This window comes from Nicotiana sylvestris, chromosome 9 (assembly GCF_000393655.2).
Source record: "Nicotiana sylvestris chromosome 9, ASM39365v2, whole genome shotgun sequence".
In the NCBI taxonomy this organism is placed as follows: domain Eukaryota; kingdom Viridiplantae; phylum Streptophyta; class Magnoliopsida; order Solanales; family Solanaceae; genus Nicotiana; species Nicotiana sylvestris.
The window spans coordinates 61,484,031-61,499,790 of record NC_091065.1 but is presented as its reverse complement, the minus strand read 5'-3'; the positions used below and the strand labels follow the sequence as shown (position 1 = coordinate 61,499,790).

General features: G+C 39.1%; 1 protein-coding gene across 1 annotated transcript; it reads left to right on the top strand.

Annotated features, from left to right (window-relative positions):
* Window positions 1-4,577: 4,577 nt before the first annotated feature.
* LOC138877656 (uncharacterized) lies at window positions 4,578-5,090 on the top strand. Its single transcript, XM_070157283.1, has 2 exons — window positions 4,578-4,902; window positions 5,026-5,090. The coding sequence occupies exons 1-2, from the start codon at window positions 4,578-4,580 to the stop codon at window positions 5,088-5,090; spliced, it is 390 nt and encodes a 129-aa protein (XP_070013384.1).
* Window positions 5,091-15,760: the final 10,670 nt, after the last annotated feature.

The following is a 15,760-nucleotide window of genomic DNA, read 5'->3' as shown; positions in this document are numbered from 1 at the left end:
GATCATGTCATTACAAGCTGGTAACCCAGTTACCAATAGTCAACAGCAGGGCTATTCCATGGAATTACGAACGGGTGATAGTGACTTACAAAGGGAAAGAAATCAAAGAAGAAGTTTGCAAAACCTAGGGTTTGACTCGCTCGGGAAGATGTTTTGCCCCTGAGGATTTGAGAAAAGCTAAGATCTCCAAAGATAACCCAGTGCTGGTAAACAAAGCTGAAACTGAAGAAGAGGCAAAGGAATTCTTGAGGAAGATGAAGGTGCAGGACTATTCTATCGTGGAACAATTAAGGAAGACGCCTGCTCAAATTTCACTATTGTCATTGTTAATCCACTCAGACGAGCACCGTCAAGCTTTAATGAAAATCTTTAATGAGTCTCATGTTCCCGATAAAATCACCGTGAACCATATGGAAAAGATAGACAACAAGATCTTTGAAGTGAACAGAGTCACTTTTTCCGATGATGAATTGCCCGTAGAGGGTACTGAGCATAACAGAGCCCTTTACCTTATGGTGAAATGTGAGAACTCCATAGTTACCCAGGTATTGGTCGATAATGGTTCCAGTGCGAACATCTGCCCTCTCTTCACTTTGATTAAATTGAAAGTGGAAGATGAGGGATTCATAAGAACAGTATCTGTGTCCGGGGATATAATGCTAGAGCTGACGATAGGGCCAGTTTAGTTCACAATGGAATTCTAGGTGCTAGATATAGCTGTTTCCTACAATCTGCTGTTAGGTCGACTGTGGATTCACGCCGCTAAAGTAGTCCCATCAACACTACACCAGGTGGTCAAATTTGAATGGGATAGACAGAAAATAGTTGTGCATGGCGAAGATAGTTTATGCACTCACAGTGATGTCATTGTACCGTTCATTGAAGTGGAAGATGACAAGGGACCGTGAGTCTACCAGGTTTTTGACACGATGTTTGTAGAGAAAGTTCCAGAGAGTAAATACATTCCAAATTCGAAGATAACCTCCGCATCAGTCATGGTTACCTATGATATGTTGAAGAATGGTTTTGTACTTGGTAAAGGTTTGGGCTCATCTTTGCAAGGCATCATACAGCCGGTGTCTCTTCCTGAAAACTTGGGAACATTTGATGTGGGATTCAAGCCCACTGCCGCAGTCATAAGAAGAGCCAGAGAGTTAAAACAGAGGGAATTGGTCCTTCCAAAGCCAGTCCCATGTCTCTCCAGATCATTTGTCAAGTCCGGTACCAGAAAACAACCGGTAACAACAATTCCCATTCCTATGATTGATCTTGATAAGGAGTTAATTGAAAGATTTGAGAAGTTGTTCGACGGTGTGAACATGGTGGAAAGTAGTAAAGGTTCTAGCAACGCAGAAATTCAATTCGTCGGGCCAAAAACAAAGCTTAATAATTGGAAAGCCGCTCTTCTCCCCACTCGAAAGGAGTCTTGGTAGTTTATTTTGATTTTCCTTCAGTTTTTCTGGGTTATTCCAGGGTTGTAATCCAGATTTTTATCTTTCAGTCTGTTTGAGTGTGCAAACCTTGTTATTTTTTTCATTCAATGAAATGCAATTTCCCTTTCTTCATCATTCCTGATAGTTTCCCTTTTGTTTTTCTTTTCTTTTCTGTACAGTTCTTTTTATGCTGGTTCTAATGACATGGCATGCGTGAGGAATCCTCAGCCCAGTCTTAAAAATCAATCTGATTCTAAAAAAATAATTCAAGAAGTAGAGTGTGATGACGAATCAGAATGTGATGAGGAAGAGGCCTTTGAAGAAATTAGTAAGGAATTAAATCACTTTGAAGGAAAACCCAAACCCAACCTGAATGATACTGAAGCCATCAATTTAATAGAAATAGATAATATCAGAGAGACTAAAATAAGCGTCCACCTTGAACCAAAGATTAGAGAAGAGATGATCAAAGCCCTGATTGAATACAAAGATATTTTTGCATGGTCATACGACGACATGCCGGGTTTAAGCACTGATTTAGTGGTCCATAAGTTACCCATTGACCCGACATTCCCTCCCGTCAAGAAAAAATTGAGAAAGTTCAAAACTGATACGAGTGTGAAGATTAAGGAAAAAATCACTAAGCAGTTGGACGCAAAGGTCATTCGGGTCACACGATATCCCGTTTGGTTAGCTAATATGTGCTAGTACCAAAGAAAGACGGCAAGATCAAAGTATGCGTTGATTACCGCAATCTCAACAAAGCAAGTCCAAAGGATAATTTCCCACTACCCAACATCCACATTTTGATCGATAATTGCGCCAAGCGTGAGATTGGATCTTTTGTGGATTGCTATACAGGGTATCATCAGATTTTAATGGATGAAGAAGATGAGGAAAAGACGACTTTCACCACGCCATGGGGAACTTATTGTTACTGAGTAATGCCATTTGGTTTGAAAAACATTGGGGCAACTTACATGAGGGCAATGACTATTGTATTCCATAATATGATACACAAGGAGATTGAGGTGTACATAGATGATGTAATCATAAAGTCGAAGCAGCAGGCCGACCACGTCGGAGATTTGAGGAAATTTTTCTAGAGGCTTCGCAGGTACAACCTCAAGCTTAACCCTGCTAAGTGCGCATTTGGTGTTCCATCCGGAAAATTGTTGGGATTCATAGTCAGCCATCGAGGCATTGAGTTGGACCCATCAAAGATCCAAGCTATCCAAGAATTGCCACCTCCGAGGAACAAGACTGAGGTGATGAGTCTGTTAGGGAGATTGAACTATATCAGCAGGTTTATTGCTCAACTCACGACAACTTGTGAGCCTATTTTCAAGTTGCTGAAGAAGGATGTTGCGGTCAAGTGGACTGATGAGTGTCAAGAAGCATCTGATAAGATAAAAGGATACTTGTCAAACCCACCTGTGCTGGTTCCACCAGAACTAGGGAGACCTTTGATTCTTTACTTGACAGTCCTGGAAAATTCATTTGGTTGTATATTGGGTCAGCATGATATCACTGGCAGGAAGGAATAGGCCATCTACTATCTTAGCTAGAAGTTCACAGCTTATGAGGTTAAGTACACTCACCTGGAAAGGACATGTTACGCCCTAACTTGGTTAGCACAAAAATTGAAACATTATTTGTCATCCAACACTACTTACCTCATTTCGCGCTTGGATCTATTGAAGTATATTTTTCAAAAGCCTATGCCCACAGGGAGGCTTGCGAAGTGGCAGATTTTGCTCACCGAGTTTGACATCGTCTATGTGACTCAGACCGCAATGAAATCCCAAGCGTTGGCCGATCATTTGGCCAAGAACCCGGTCGATAAAGAATATGAGCCATTGAGGACTTATTTTCCCGATGAAGAGGTGATGCATATTGACGAGCTAGAGCAGACTGAAAAAGCTAGGTTGGAAACTTTTCTTTGATGGGGCTGCTAACATGAAAGGAGTTGGAATAGGAGCCGTGTTTATTTCTGAAATAGGGCATCACCATCTTGTTACGGCTCAGCTTCGTTTTTATTATACCAACAATATGGCTGAGTACGAAGCATGCATTTTGGGTTTAAGGCTAGCTGCAGACATGGATGTCCAGGAAGTCTTGGTCTTGGGAGACTCGGATCTTCTGGTACATCAAATTCAAGGAGAATGGGAAACACGAGATTTGAAGCTCATACCGTACCGACAATGTTTGCATGATCTTTGTCAACGGTTTTGATCAGTGGAGTTCAAGCATATTCCAAGGGTCCATAATGAGGTGGCCGATGCTTTGGCTACCTTGGCATCAATGTTGCACCATCCGGACAAAGCTTATGTCGATCCTCTACATATTCAAGTCTGAGATCAGCATGCTTACTGTAACATAGTGGAAGAAGAACTTGATGGTGAACCGTGGTTCCATGATATCAGGGAGTACATCAGAATGGGGGTATATCCGGTGCAAGCCACGGGGCATCAAAAGAGAACAATTTGACGGTTGGCAAGTGGATTTTTCTTCAGTGGAGGAGTTTTGTATAAAAGAACTCCAAATCTTGGATTGTTGAGATGCATAGATGCTAAAAACGCCACGGCTGTCATGACCGAAGTACATTCTGGAGTCTGTGGACCGCATATGAGTGGATATGTGCTGGCAAAGAAAATTCTCCGAGTAGGTTACTATTGGCTTACCATGGAGCGAGATTGTATCAGTTTTGTGCGTAAATGTCATCAATGCCAGGTACATGGAGATTTAATTCATTCTCCACCATAAGAATTGCACACAATGTCGGCACCATGGCCCTTCGTTGCTTGGGGCATGGATGTCATTGGACCAATTGAACCAGCAACATCCAACGGGCACAGGTTCATTCTGGTGGCCATTGATTATTTCACCAAGTGGGTGGAGGCTAAAACTCTCAAGTCTGTGACCAAGAAAGCAGTGGTCGATTTCGTTCACTCAAATATCATCTGTCGATTTGGGATACCAAAGGTGATCGTCACAGATAATGGTGCTAATCTTAACAGTAACTTGATAAATGAGGTATGTCAACAATTTAAGATTACGCATCGCAATTCCACCCCATATCGCCCCATGGCGAATGGAGCAGTCGAGGCAGCCAACAAGAACATAAAGAAAATACTTCGGAAAATGGTGGAAGGTTCCAGGCAATGGCATGAAAAGTTACCATTCACATTGTTGGGTTATCGCACTACTGTTTGCACTTCAGTGGGTGCAACTCCTTACTTGTTGGTATATGTCACTGAAGCAGTGATACTTGCGGAAGTTGAAATCCCATCCCTTCGGATTGTTGATGAGGTCGATATTGAGGATGATGAGTGCGTCAAAACCCATTTGGACCAGTTAAGTTTGATCGATGAGAAGAGATTGGCAGTAGTGTGTCATGGGCAGTTATATCAAAAGAGAAAGGCAAGAGCATACAACAAAAATGTGCGTCCCCGAAAGTTTGAAGTGGGTCAGTAAGTATTAAAGCACATCCTTCCACACCAGGCCGAAGCGAAGGGCAAGTTCGCCCCAAATTGGCAAGGGTCGTTCATTATAACATGAGTGTTGTCCAATGGTGCTTTGTATCTAACAGTTATCGAAGGCAAATGTGTAGACATGGCTATCAATCCTGATGCAGTCAGGAGATATTATGTATGATTTCTTTGGTTCAATTGTTGATTGTTTGTACTTGGCATTGTTTCGAAGATTGGAATGACGAAGGCAATTTGTTTTGCTATCTAAACACTCTACCCTTTGTTTCCCCTTTTGAGCCTTATTTATTTTATTTCATACCCCTCTTTTGGAATCAATAACGAAAAAAGAGAGAAAAGAAAGAAAATAAAAAGAAAGAAAAAAAAGAAGAAGCGAAAAGAGAAAGTACAAGAAAACAAAGAAATTCAGGTGTGAACTACGTTTGACCTGATTCCTATTAAGGATACGTAGGCAGCCTCACGGCTCGGTCATATCATATCAAAATAAATATCAAAAATCCCCTGACAAGAAACTGAGGTAGAAGTTGTGATTGTGGTAAGAGATCAGATTCCAAAAGTTGTAATTTTGACCCATTTAAGTTGCTTTGAGCCTTTTTGATACCCTTTTCTTTCCAAACATATCCAAAGAACCCACATTACCGTCCAAAGAAAGACCTCCTGATCAGTCTTCGAGATATGCCAAGTCAAGCAAGTAAAGAGGATTCATATCAGGGGCAACACTCCGATTTAAGCAAGAGAAATCAAAAATTGAGAGTCTTATTGGTGAAAACCCTCGTGGGCACCATGAGGCGACGAAAGCTGAGAGAAAGTAAAAATGAGAGAGTCTTATTGGTGAAAACCTTCACGAGCACCATGAGGTGACAAGGAATTGAGGAATGAAAAAATGAGAGAGGTTTGTCGGTGAAAACCCTTCAAGGCACTGCAAGCCGAACAAGGTCTGTAAGCTGGCGGAAAGTAAACATCAGGTTGTGGAGATCTTGGAGCACAAAGTAAAACAATTGGAAAAGTGATTGGTTAAACTGACTGGGTTGATTAATCCAAAATGTATACCATGATTATTGGTGCCAGTTACTCCACTCAGATAAGTTTCTTTTTCTCTCTCCAACAGTCATCCAAATTTGGATTTTCTTCTTTATTCTTAATTCTCAAAATCGTCGCATTTCATTGCTGTTAATTTTACTCCTCTAAAGCTCTTCCAAGGTTAGCCTTGTTTCAACAAATAAGAAGGAATTTCAAAGTTTACTACCAGTTTCAAAATTGCACAAAGCAAAATGCGGCTAGGACATGCCAGAGATAGTGTGATGAAAAGTGGGACATAGAGTGTAAGCAAAAGTTAAATCGGTGAAATGGTTCAGTAATGTCGCGGGAGATGCAGAGGTCAGAAATGAAAAACAACGGTTGGGGTATAGAGCACTCAGATCATCTAGGGTCCTGGGGTTAAGGATCAATCATAAGGTCAAACAGTTCTCGACCGGCTCAAGGCAGCCAGTCAAAGCAAAGTATGGCAAAGGAAGAACCACCTTCAGCAAGAATGCCACAACTAACCACCACGTTTTAAAGTGACAAGATTTTTCTTTGATTTGAAACAGGGGCAAAAATTTCATTTGTTTCGGAGACTTCCTACGTGAAGAAAGAGCAAGCACCAAGCAGGTTTGATCGCAAAGTTCTCAGGATCCTCCTGGAAAATGTGACTTAGTTTAAAATTCAAAATAATCATGAGTAGCAGACTCTAGCATAAATGTACCCCAAAGGAATATAAGCGAAACTTCGAAGTACGCGTGCTTGAGATATGATTCACTAGAAATTTTCAGGACCCTCCTCAAAAATGGGACGTAGCACTAAGAATTCCATTAGATAATAAGTTTTAGCAAGTTCGGCTATAAGGAAGTATAGTTTAGCTTTAAAAGCATCACTTGTAAGATAAGATTTAATTTAAAACTTTTCAGAACCCTCCTGGATAATGGGATGAAGTTTTAGGACCAAGTTAGATAACAAGGTTCAATAGAAGAAAATATAATACAGATTTGAAACGGGCATTTTACTAGAAATTTTCAGGACCCTCCTGGATAATGGGATCTAGTTTACAGATTGTTAGAGATATTAAGTAACATGATTCAGTTAACACTCACAAAGGTTCCCGGCTACCAAACTGGGGTAGAAAATTTTCTTTGTTTTATCTATTTTTTTGAAGTCAGGTGCCCGTCTGAAGAACACGGAAGAACAACACGGATGTTAAGGATAAAAACCAGTTCAGGATCAAGTAATCAGGAGCCCACCTGGAGAACAAGGGAAAACAAATCAAGTTTCAAGGAAGATTGACACAAGTATTGGTAATCAGGCACCCACCTGGAGGAACAAGGGAGAACAAGTCAAGGAAAAAACAGTTAAAGTTTCAGCAATCAGGCACCCACCTGGAGAGCAAGGGAATACAATTCAAGTTTCAGCAGTCAGAGCAAGGGAATACAATTCAAGTTTCAGCAGCCAGGCGCCCACCTGGAGAGCAATGGAATACAACTCAAGTTTCAGTAATTAGGAGCTCGCTTAGAGAACGAAGGGAAAAAGTACAATTCAAATGTTAGAAATCAGGAGCCCGCCTGAAGATTGAAGGGAAGAAGTACAAATTCAAATTTTGTTAAAATCAGGAGCCCGCCTGGAGAACGAAGGGAAGAAGTATAAATCAAACTTCAATAATCAGGAGCCCACCTGAAGAACGAAGGCAAGGAGTACGATTCAAGTTTCAGTAATCAGGAGCCCGCCTGGAGAACAGAGTGAAGGCAACAATGGTCAAAAGAAGACAGTTCAAGTTGAAAGGACAGCAATTCGAGTTTCATAGGAAGAGAAAACAATTCAAGTATTGGCAATCAAGAAACCACCTAAAAAAGAAAGGAAGAAGAACAGAAGGAAGCAATTCAAGGAAAGGCAATAACAGTCAAAGGAAGACGGTTAAAGTTTGGAAATCAGGTATCCACCTGGAAATAAAAGGGAAAGTAATTGAAGGAAAGGAAAAGCATCACAAAATTACGATTCAAGTCAGCAACAAAGGAACTTCTGCAGGAAAATACAAGTCAACAAGGCAACAACAATCACAAGATCAAGTTTGAAAATAAATCTTTGCAATGCATAGTGCATAGCTTCGTCTAGCTTCTTTTATTTTGTCACGGTATAATAAGGAGGTCAGTAAGCAGTAGCAGCAGCAGGAACAGTGAAATCACAACTTCATGGTAGTCCCAGCTACCGAAACTTCCCGAACTACACTAACCTGATTTCTTTATAGCCAAGGATATGTAGGAAACCTTTGAAGCAGAGGTTCGGTCAGATTCTTTCAAAGATGCTTCCCACGGAGTATTCAAATAGGCAAAAATCGCTCGTATCCGCTCACTTGATCTTTGCACGAAAACTCTTGGTGTTTTCGAGAAAAGAGGGGCAGCTGTGAGCACGTGATTTTTGCCCTATATGAATTATTCCCATAAATACAAAAACAAAAAAAAATCCATTGTTCGCAATTTTGTGGATTTTTTGTGGCATTTTCTGTTATTGTTTGCATTTGTCTTTGCATGTTTATTTTATTTAAATTATATAAAAATAAAAAAAATTGTTGCATTTTTTTGCATTTAAGATTTAACTTTGCATTTTTAAAAATTAATTAAGTAGTTTTACAAAAATGGAAAATCACAAAAAATAGTATATTGTTGCTTTTTAATTTTTGATTTTTTGGTAATTCTCGCTTTAATTTGGTACTTAACTTAGTTGTGGTAGTCATAATTTAGAGTTAATTAAACTAATTAGATAATTTGGATTAGGAATTAATTTAGGTTTTTATTTTAGTTTAATTTAAAAGAAATAGGGAAAGGAAAGGAAAAGAAATGAAAATAAAAGGAAATAGAAAAGACTGTATTTGGGCAAAACTTGACAATTGTCTCCAAAATCCAACCAAAACCGGCCCAGACCCACCCTAATAGCCGGTTTGTCTCCAGCTTAATCCAAACGATGTTGTTTCAGGCATTTTAATCTTGACCGTTGAATTAGTTTGATCAAACGGTCCAGATTCTCGCCCATTTCCCAAACTCCGACCTGATCCAAAACCAAATCAGTTCCCACCAGTGAAACAAAATGACCCTGTTTCCCATTAATGATTTAATTAGAGCTGTTGGATTCCAATCATCCAACGGCCCTAATTAAATCATCAATTTAATATACTCAAAACCTCAAACCCCTTACCCCCTCAGAACCCCCCCACCCCCCTCATCATCTCTGATCTCTCTTTAGAGACCAGCCAAAATCGCCGCCTCAAACCACCGTTGACCGCCTACCGGAAATCGCTTACGGCGGCGGGCAACCACCAAACAACCCCAAATTCACACCATCGACTCTCTTTCATCTCCCCGTTCTGAATCCTCAACCCATTACCTTCGAATCACAGTCAAACTCTTCGAATATGGGATCGAAGGTCAGACCCTTAAACCCTAACTTACCCAATCGACCCCAAATCAACACCACCTAACCCCCATATCTCCCTTGTACCAAATCCATTATTGTTTTCCCTCGAATATTGCCAGAATCTCTCGAATCTTAAATCTGAGGTCGAGCCCTAAAAATCTAAGATTATCCTCAGTAAAACTTAGTGGCATGCATGATCATATGATGTTGTTTCTGTCAAAGTTTTGAAGATTAGATTCGACGAAGACTGATGTTGCTCAGTTGTTCTTGACAAAGAACAAATGTGTAACATCAGTCTCGTTAAATCAAGGTCTACAGCAGATTGTTGATTTCTGAATGGTAAGTGTTTTCATTATTTTAATCCATTTCATCTCCTTTTTCCTCTCCATTTCTTTAGTTAGATTGTTTTTACTCCCTTTGAAAACTCGACCAATCTGCTGAGTTCAAACTGTTCTCTGCTCGTTGTCCCCTTTGTTTCTTTTTGTGAAAGTTGTTCTATGATTCTTATTAGTCTGCTGACTTAGTTCATCTAATTAGGTCATTTGTTTTAATAACCTCACTAATTTCATGTTTGTTTGTTGATGTTAATCAGTCATATAGTAGTTGTTATTAATCAGTCGTCTGTTGAATCCATTTAAGTAGTCGATTTTGTTTTCTGCCTTCCATATGATCGCAGAAATTGGTTTGGATCACAGACAGTAGCTCAGGGACTTTGGGTCAATTTGACTCATTTGTTAGGTTTGAGTAATTAACAGGGGTTGTAAGGGTAGCCTATGGATTATTTAGGTTGTGTGAACCTTACCTAACTAACTAAGAAGCTACTAATAGTGGTAGGATTTAGGAGTGCATAATTGAATAAAATAAAGAGAAAAGAATTGAGTGGAATCAATTAAGAAATTGGGGAAGGGGCATTTGTGAATAGGGAATTGATTTTAGGCTATCTTAAGAGATCCTATATAAAGCTTGCTTAGGAAACGACTGAAGGAGAACGGACAGAATATAGAGTCCAAAGAAAAAAAATGGAGATACATAAGTTTAAGATAGAGGACAGAATAAGAGAGAGATCTAGGAGATAAAAATCCAAAAATACAAACGGCTGCTTTTCACTGTTTGATTGACTTCTTTCTGTGATCTCTTCAGTTTCTAATTCCTGAAATAGTTTCTAACTTATCTGGGCTCAAATGATTTGAATCTGGTGGTTTAAAAGCTTGTTTTGAAGTTCTGGTTGTGGATTTTTGATTTTTGAGCATCAGTCATTGATTTAAAGCTGTTTTTTCTGTGGTTTCTTTCTGTTGTTGGATACTGTTGTTGCTACTGCTGATCTTATCCCCTTTACTTTCATTTCCAGGTATTTCCTTAGTCTAGAAATACTGTTTGAATGCTGGTTATGAGAATCAAGTGGAAATCGATGGAATATAGGTTGTATTTGCCATAGTTTCTCTTTGTTTTTTTTTATTACTGTTTAAATACCATGTAGTAGATTGGTAATGGTAAATGTTAAACGAGCTGGTACTGGTATTATAAAATGGGGTTTGTGTTTTAGCCAACTGTTTAGTTTAAACATTAAATAACATGTTTAGAAGGTGTATGAGCAGGTTTGTGGATTATTTTTATGGAAAATGAACTATAGGCCTCAATTGTTCAGTTTATTTTGATTTGTGCTCTGGATCACAGATTTTTTACTTAAGTTTCTATCAAAAATCAGTAAGGTTTTGGTTCTAATGTTTATCTGAATCCATTAAAATGTTAGGTGTTTGACTTGTACGTGTATTGATGTTGTTTTATAAGCATGTTTGCCCATGAGCCTAAGGTTTGAGATCATGTTTGTTCATTAGGCCCCTTTACAAGTCTCCATTTATCATGTACATGGATTAAGCCAAGGTTTGAATGAATTTGAAATTTGTATGATTGTTCTTGTGAAGTTATTTAAAGGACTGATGTCCATAATTCCAGCATGTTTACTCATGAGCCATAATGGATTAGCGATGGTTTAATTTGGGAACATTTGGTCAATTATTCTATGTTAAGACAATTGTAAATATGGAAGTTATTAGGCAATTTGTTTCCCTTATCTAAGAGTCAGGAATAATTGTAGGTTTAATCCCACTTAGCTTTTAATCTAAATTAATTGTTAGTTTGTAAAATCTGGGTTTAAAGCCAGCCCAAGTGGCGAAAGCATTCTTAAGTACGAATGCACAGCTTTGAGCTGTTTTGGTTTTGTCGACCTTCATCATGACGGGCCTACTTCGAGCCCCAAATCTTGTAATGGCTTTTGGTTTAATGTTAATTTGGCACGTTAAAAATCTGATTGCTTTCAGTTGTTGTGGAGGTTCGACATGTGTATCTCAGAATATTCTATTTGCACATGACCCATACGGACTGGGCTCATTGTTTGGGCTTGAGTTTTTCTTTAATATTAAGTAGTACTTTCTTTTGGCCTTCAACAAATCCATTAGGCAATATTTGAGTAATTAGGAATCCTGCAGTTTTCTTTAAACAATTAATGTTTTTTTAGAATGAGGTAAGTCATACTAAATAACACAAAATAGCTTATGGCCCTCCGAAGCTATAATTTAGAACTGAATGCCTCTTTAATTTAGAACTGAGGTGCGCCATGCCCAACAAAAATGACCATTGCATGGCACTCATTCAATTAATCTTGTGTTGATCCATAGAATTCGAGGCGCGCCATTTAGCAATTTTCATGGCCCTCGCAAAGTTGCAAATGCGTAGTTGCTTTAGGCGCGTTACTTTAATAACTTACCTTCCTAAACAGTCGGGTGTGCATTTCATGTGACCCAAATCCAAATCCTAACAACGTTAAACAAAATATGTCACGGATCGTGGGTTCATCATGTGGCGTGACCCAAAGACGTGTTCTGTATAAAGTTGAAATCTTTCTAAAATTAAATAAAAGCAGGTAAAAACGCACATAGGTTTGAAAGTGTTCTAAAAATCAGATAAATAGGCCAATAATAAAAGTTGAGCGACCGTGCTAAAACCACAGAATTCGGGAATGCCTAACACCTTCTCCCGGGTTAACAGAATTCCTTACCCGGATTTCTGGTTCGCGGACTGTAATACAGAATCAAATTTTTCCTCGATTTGGGATTTGAACCAGTGACTTGGGACACCATAAATTATTCCAAGTGGCGACTCTGATTCTTAGATAAATAATTCCGTTTCAATTGTCACTTTAAGTTGGGAAAAAACTCTCTTATACCCTTTCTGGGATAGGTAAAAAGGGAGGTGTGACACCTAGCAAAAGAAAACAATAGCCAAAAGAATGAAGGAAATCTGCAGCTCCTAGCTCAAGCTCAGCAATAACAACAGTGAATAAACCCCAAAATTTTGTTCCAGCTTCTGAAAACCCCAGCAAAATGACTCCAGAAGAGAAAAGAAAATCAAAATTTCTTAAGAACACTTTTTGGAAGGTTTTGTTTTCAGCCGTTTCTCTTTTTTCACCCTTTTTTCTATTTCTAATGATTGGGAAAAGTGTCTTTTATAGAGGATATTTAGGGCAGCAGAGTTTGATTTTTCTTTTACTGTTACCCCTCCCTCATTTTTCTTTTGTTCACTTTTTACCCTAATATTTAAACCTGTTATTTATCTAAAGACCCTCAGCTTTCAGGATAGGAATCTTTCCATAATTGAAAACTGGGCAGCTCTAGGACAGCTGTCCATATTCAGATATTTCCATATGCTCTGTTCACCAAATCTAGGCAGTTGTGCGCTTTCTAGAGCCTTACCTTTCAAATTATTGGGCCAATTGCACTGGCCAACAGGCCCAAGTCGTGGTCAAATGGCCTCAAATAGGCCCAAGCATAACACTCAGCTCAGGCCTAGGCTGAATAACATTTTTATCCAGCCAGCAATCAGAATCCAGACATTCAAGAAAAAGGGAAAAAGAAAAAATGGTACAAATTAGAATCGAATTTTCAATCAACTAATTAGCTTATTTGAATTATCTAAAATAACTAATCAAGCTTGTTCTAATTTACTCTAAAACAAATTATAATTAACCAAGAACTTAAAACATGTTAACTATGATTTAAAACAACTGCCCAATTAAAAAAGAGTGAAACCCACTTAATAAACATTCTAAACTACCATGCAAACAAAATCGATGGAGAAGAAGCGAAAGAAAGAAAGAAATAAAGAAAGAAGAGAAGACAGAAGCAACATAAAAAGAAACAAAGAGTAGGGAACCAAGATTTACCGATTGAATCTAACAAAACGACCGAGAAAATGAGGTGAAAGACTGGCCGATCTTCAAGATGCTTCGAAAGGCTCGAAGTTGACCCAAATGGCTATTCCGGTCAAGAGTAACCTAGTTGGGCAAACTTCTAGCCAAAACGAGAAAAAACCTTGAGAAAATCCCCAAAAACAAAAATAGGTCAAACCCCAAATTCGAAATTCGACCAGCTCTAAAGGTTATTAGGGAAAATTGTTGCGGGCTTTGGGTTTGGTGGGCTTGGTGATTGTCTGGTGAAGGTTTGGGCTAATTAGGAGATGCTTAAGTGTCACGACCCAAACTGAAGGGTCATGACTAGCACCCAACCACACTTGCCGAGCACCAATGTACATTTCATCTAACCTTCATTATTATCTTTTAGGGCTGACGAGATCAATATAAATGGTAGACCTAGATCATGGACAACCAGCAATAAAATATGACGGCATGAACATACATAGTAGGGGATGACCAGACAATCAAGAAACTACATATAAGGTATGAGCTACCACGCTACTATGAAAGACTATACAACAAAAACTAGCCGACAAGGCATACCAAACTATACATGAGCCGACACTTGTCTATGAGCCTCTAAAAGAACATAAGTGTTGCAACATAGCCGGAACAGGGCCCCGACATACCCATAATGTCTATAACAAAAATTGCATACCAAGACCAAGGCAAGTCCGGAGAAGGGATCTCGCCAATCACCGCTGAACTGGACAGTCTACTGTGGTGGGGGAGCTGCACCTGCCTGTCTATCAGGACCTGCAGCACGACATGCAGCGTCCACAAATAAAAGGACGTCAGTACGAATAAAGTACTGAGTATGTAAGGCAAGGAACCATAAATACGATCAGTAATGTAAGCAAGGATAGAGAATATACAACCTGTAACATCTTAGTACCTCTGAGGGCTACTTACATGAAATGCATGATACATATGTATAAATACATAAACCTTTAAAGCATTCGCCTCTGTGGGCATCATCATCATCATATCGTACCCGGCCATAATAGGCTCGGTAGAATCGTACCCGGCCACGTGGAGCTCGGTAAAACCCAACTGATCAGTGGTTGCACAATAGGTGCCGTACCCGGCCAACTATAGCGTGGCTCGGTAGAGTAAAATAGATACATATATATAATGCATGCTCGACTCATGGAATCACATTCTAAACCTTTCGGAGTGACGTAAGGTCGGTATCCTCTGTACACGTTATTAGGACTAACTCTTCACTATGAACCTTATAAGAATCAGGAAGTACCAACAACATTGATAACATAAGAATAAGATAAGCAACATTAACATCAATCGTTCCATAAGAGGGAAAACAATGTAAGTACTGCTAGCTTCTAAGAGTAGAGTATCTTTGGAAGCTCGTTCATTACATTATGTACAATCGGAGTCGTGCAAAAGAAGGAAAGGTATAGCCTCACATACCTTGTATATACTGCCCCAATCTCAAGCTATGCAATTGTCAAAACTCCTTAGTCTACAATAAGAGAAACGATACTATCGTTATCATTTAAGCGTCATAACTATTATGTATCGACCACAACCTATTTTACGATGAAACGGACAGCACCTCCCCTATATATATGACCTCACACCATTCAAAACAGTCACCAAACAGCCCAAACAACATCAATAATAAACATATTGAGCCTCCCAAAATAGTCCACACACAGCCTAATCACTCCATACATACGACGACCACCGTAGTCGTGTCAAACAACCTGGAAATGTTACGAATAACTATCAGCCCATAACCCTACATATATATGGTGTTTCTCCACACCCTTCCTCCTCCAAAACTCCACAAGATAGTAGTAAAATACGCAGCCCAACAACAACGCAAAACAGTCCACAAAACAATAACATTACTACCAAGCCTTTCGATATATATCTCACAAGTTCTAGCTTCAATGGCTTAGCCGCAACTTGGATAATCTTAAATACATATAGAGTAAGAGGTTCCTTACCTTTATACAGAAAGAAAAACTCCAATTTGACCTTAAATTTCCATGAAATATCCCTCCAATGCTGCCACAACAACAAAAAAGCGAAACTAGCGATCAATTAGTGTTTTTCGGCACTAGAATCACTTTAGAAGGCTTGAAATCACCTAGGATTGATATTAAGAACATGAGGGAGTATTT

Coding starts and splice junctions, on each gene's coding strand:
- LOC138877656 (XM_070157283.1), top strand. CDS start 4,578: ATGGTGGAAGGTTCCAGGCAATGGCATGAAAAGTTACCATTCACATTG. Junction 4,903..5,025: donor TCCCCGAAAGTTTGAAGTGG/GTCAGTAAGTAT, acceptor TGTATCTAACAG/TTATCGAAGGCAAATGTGTA.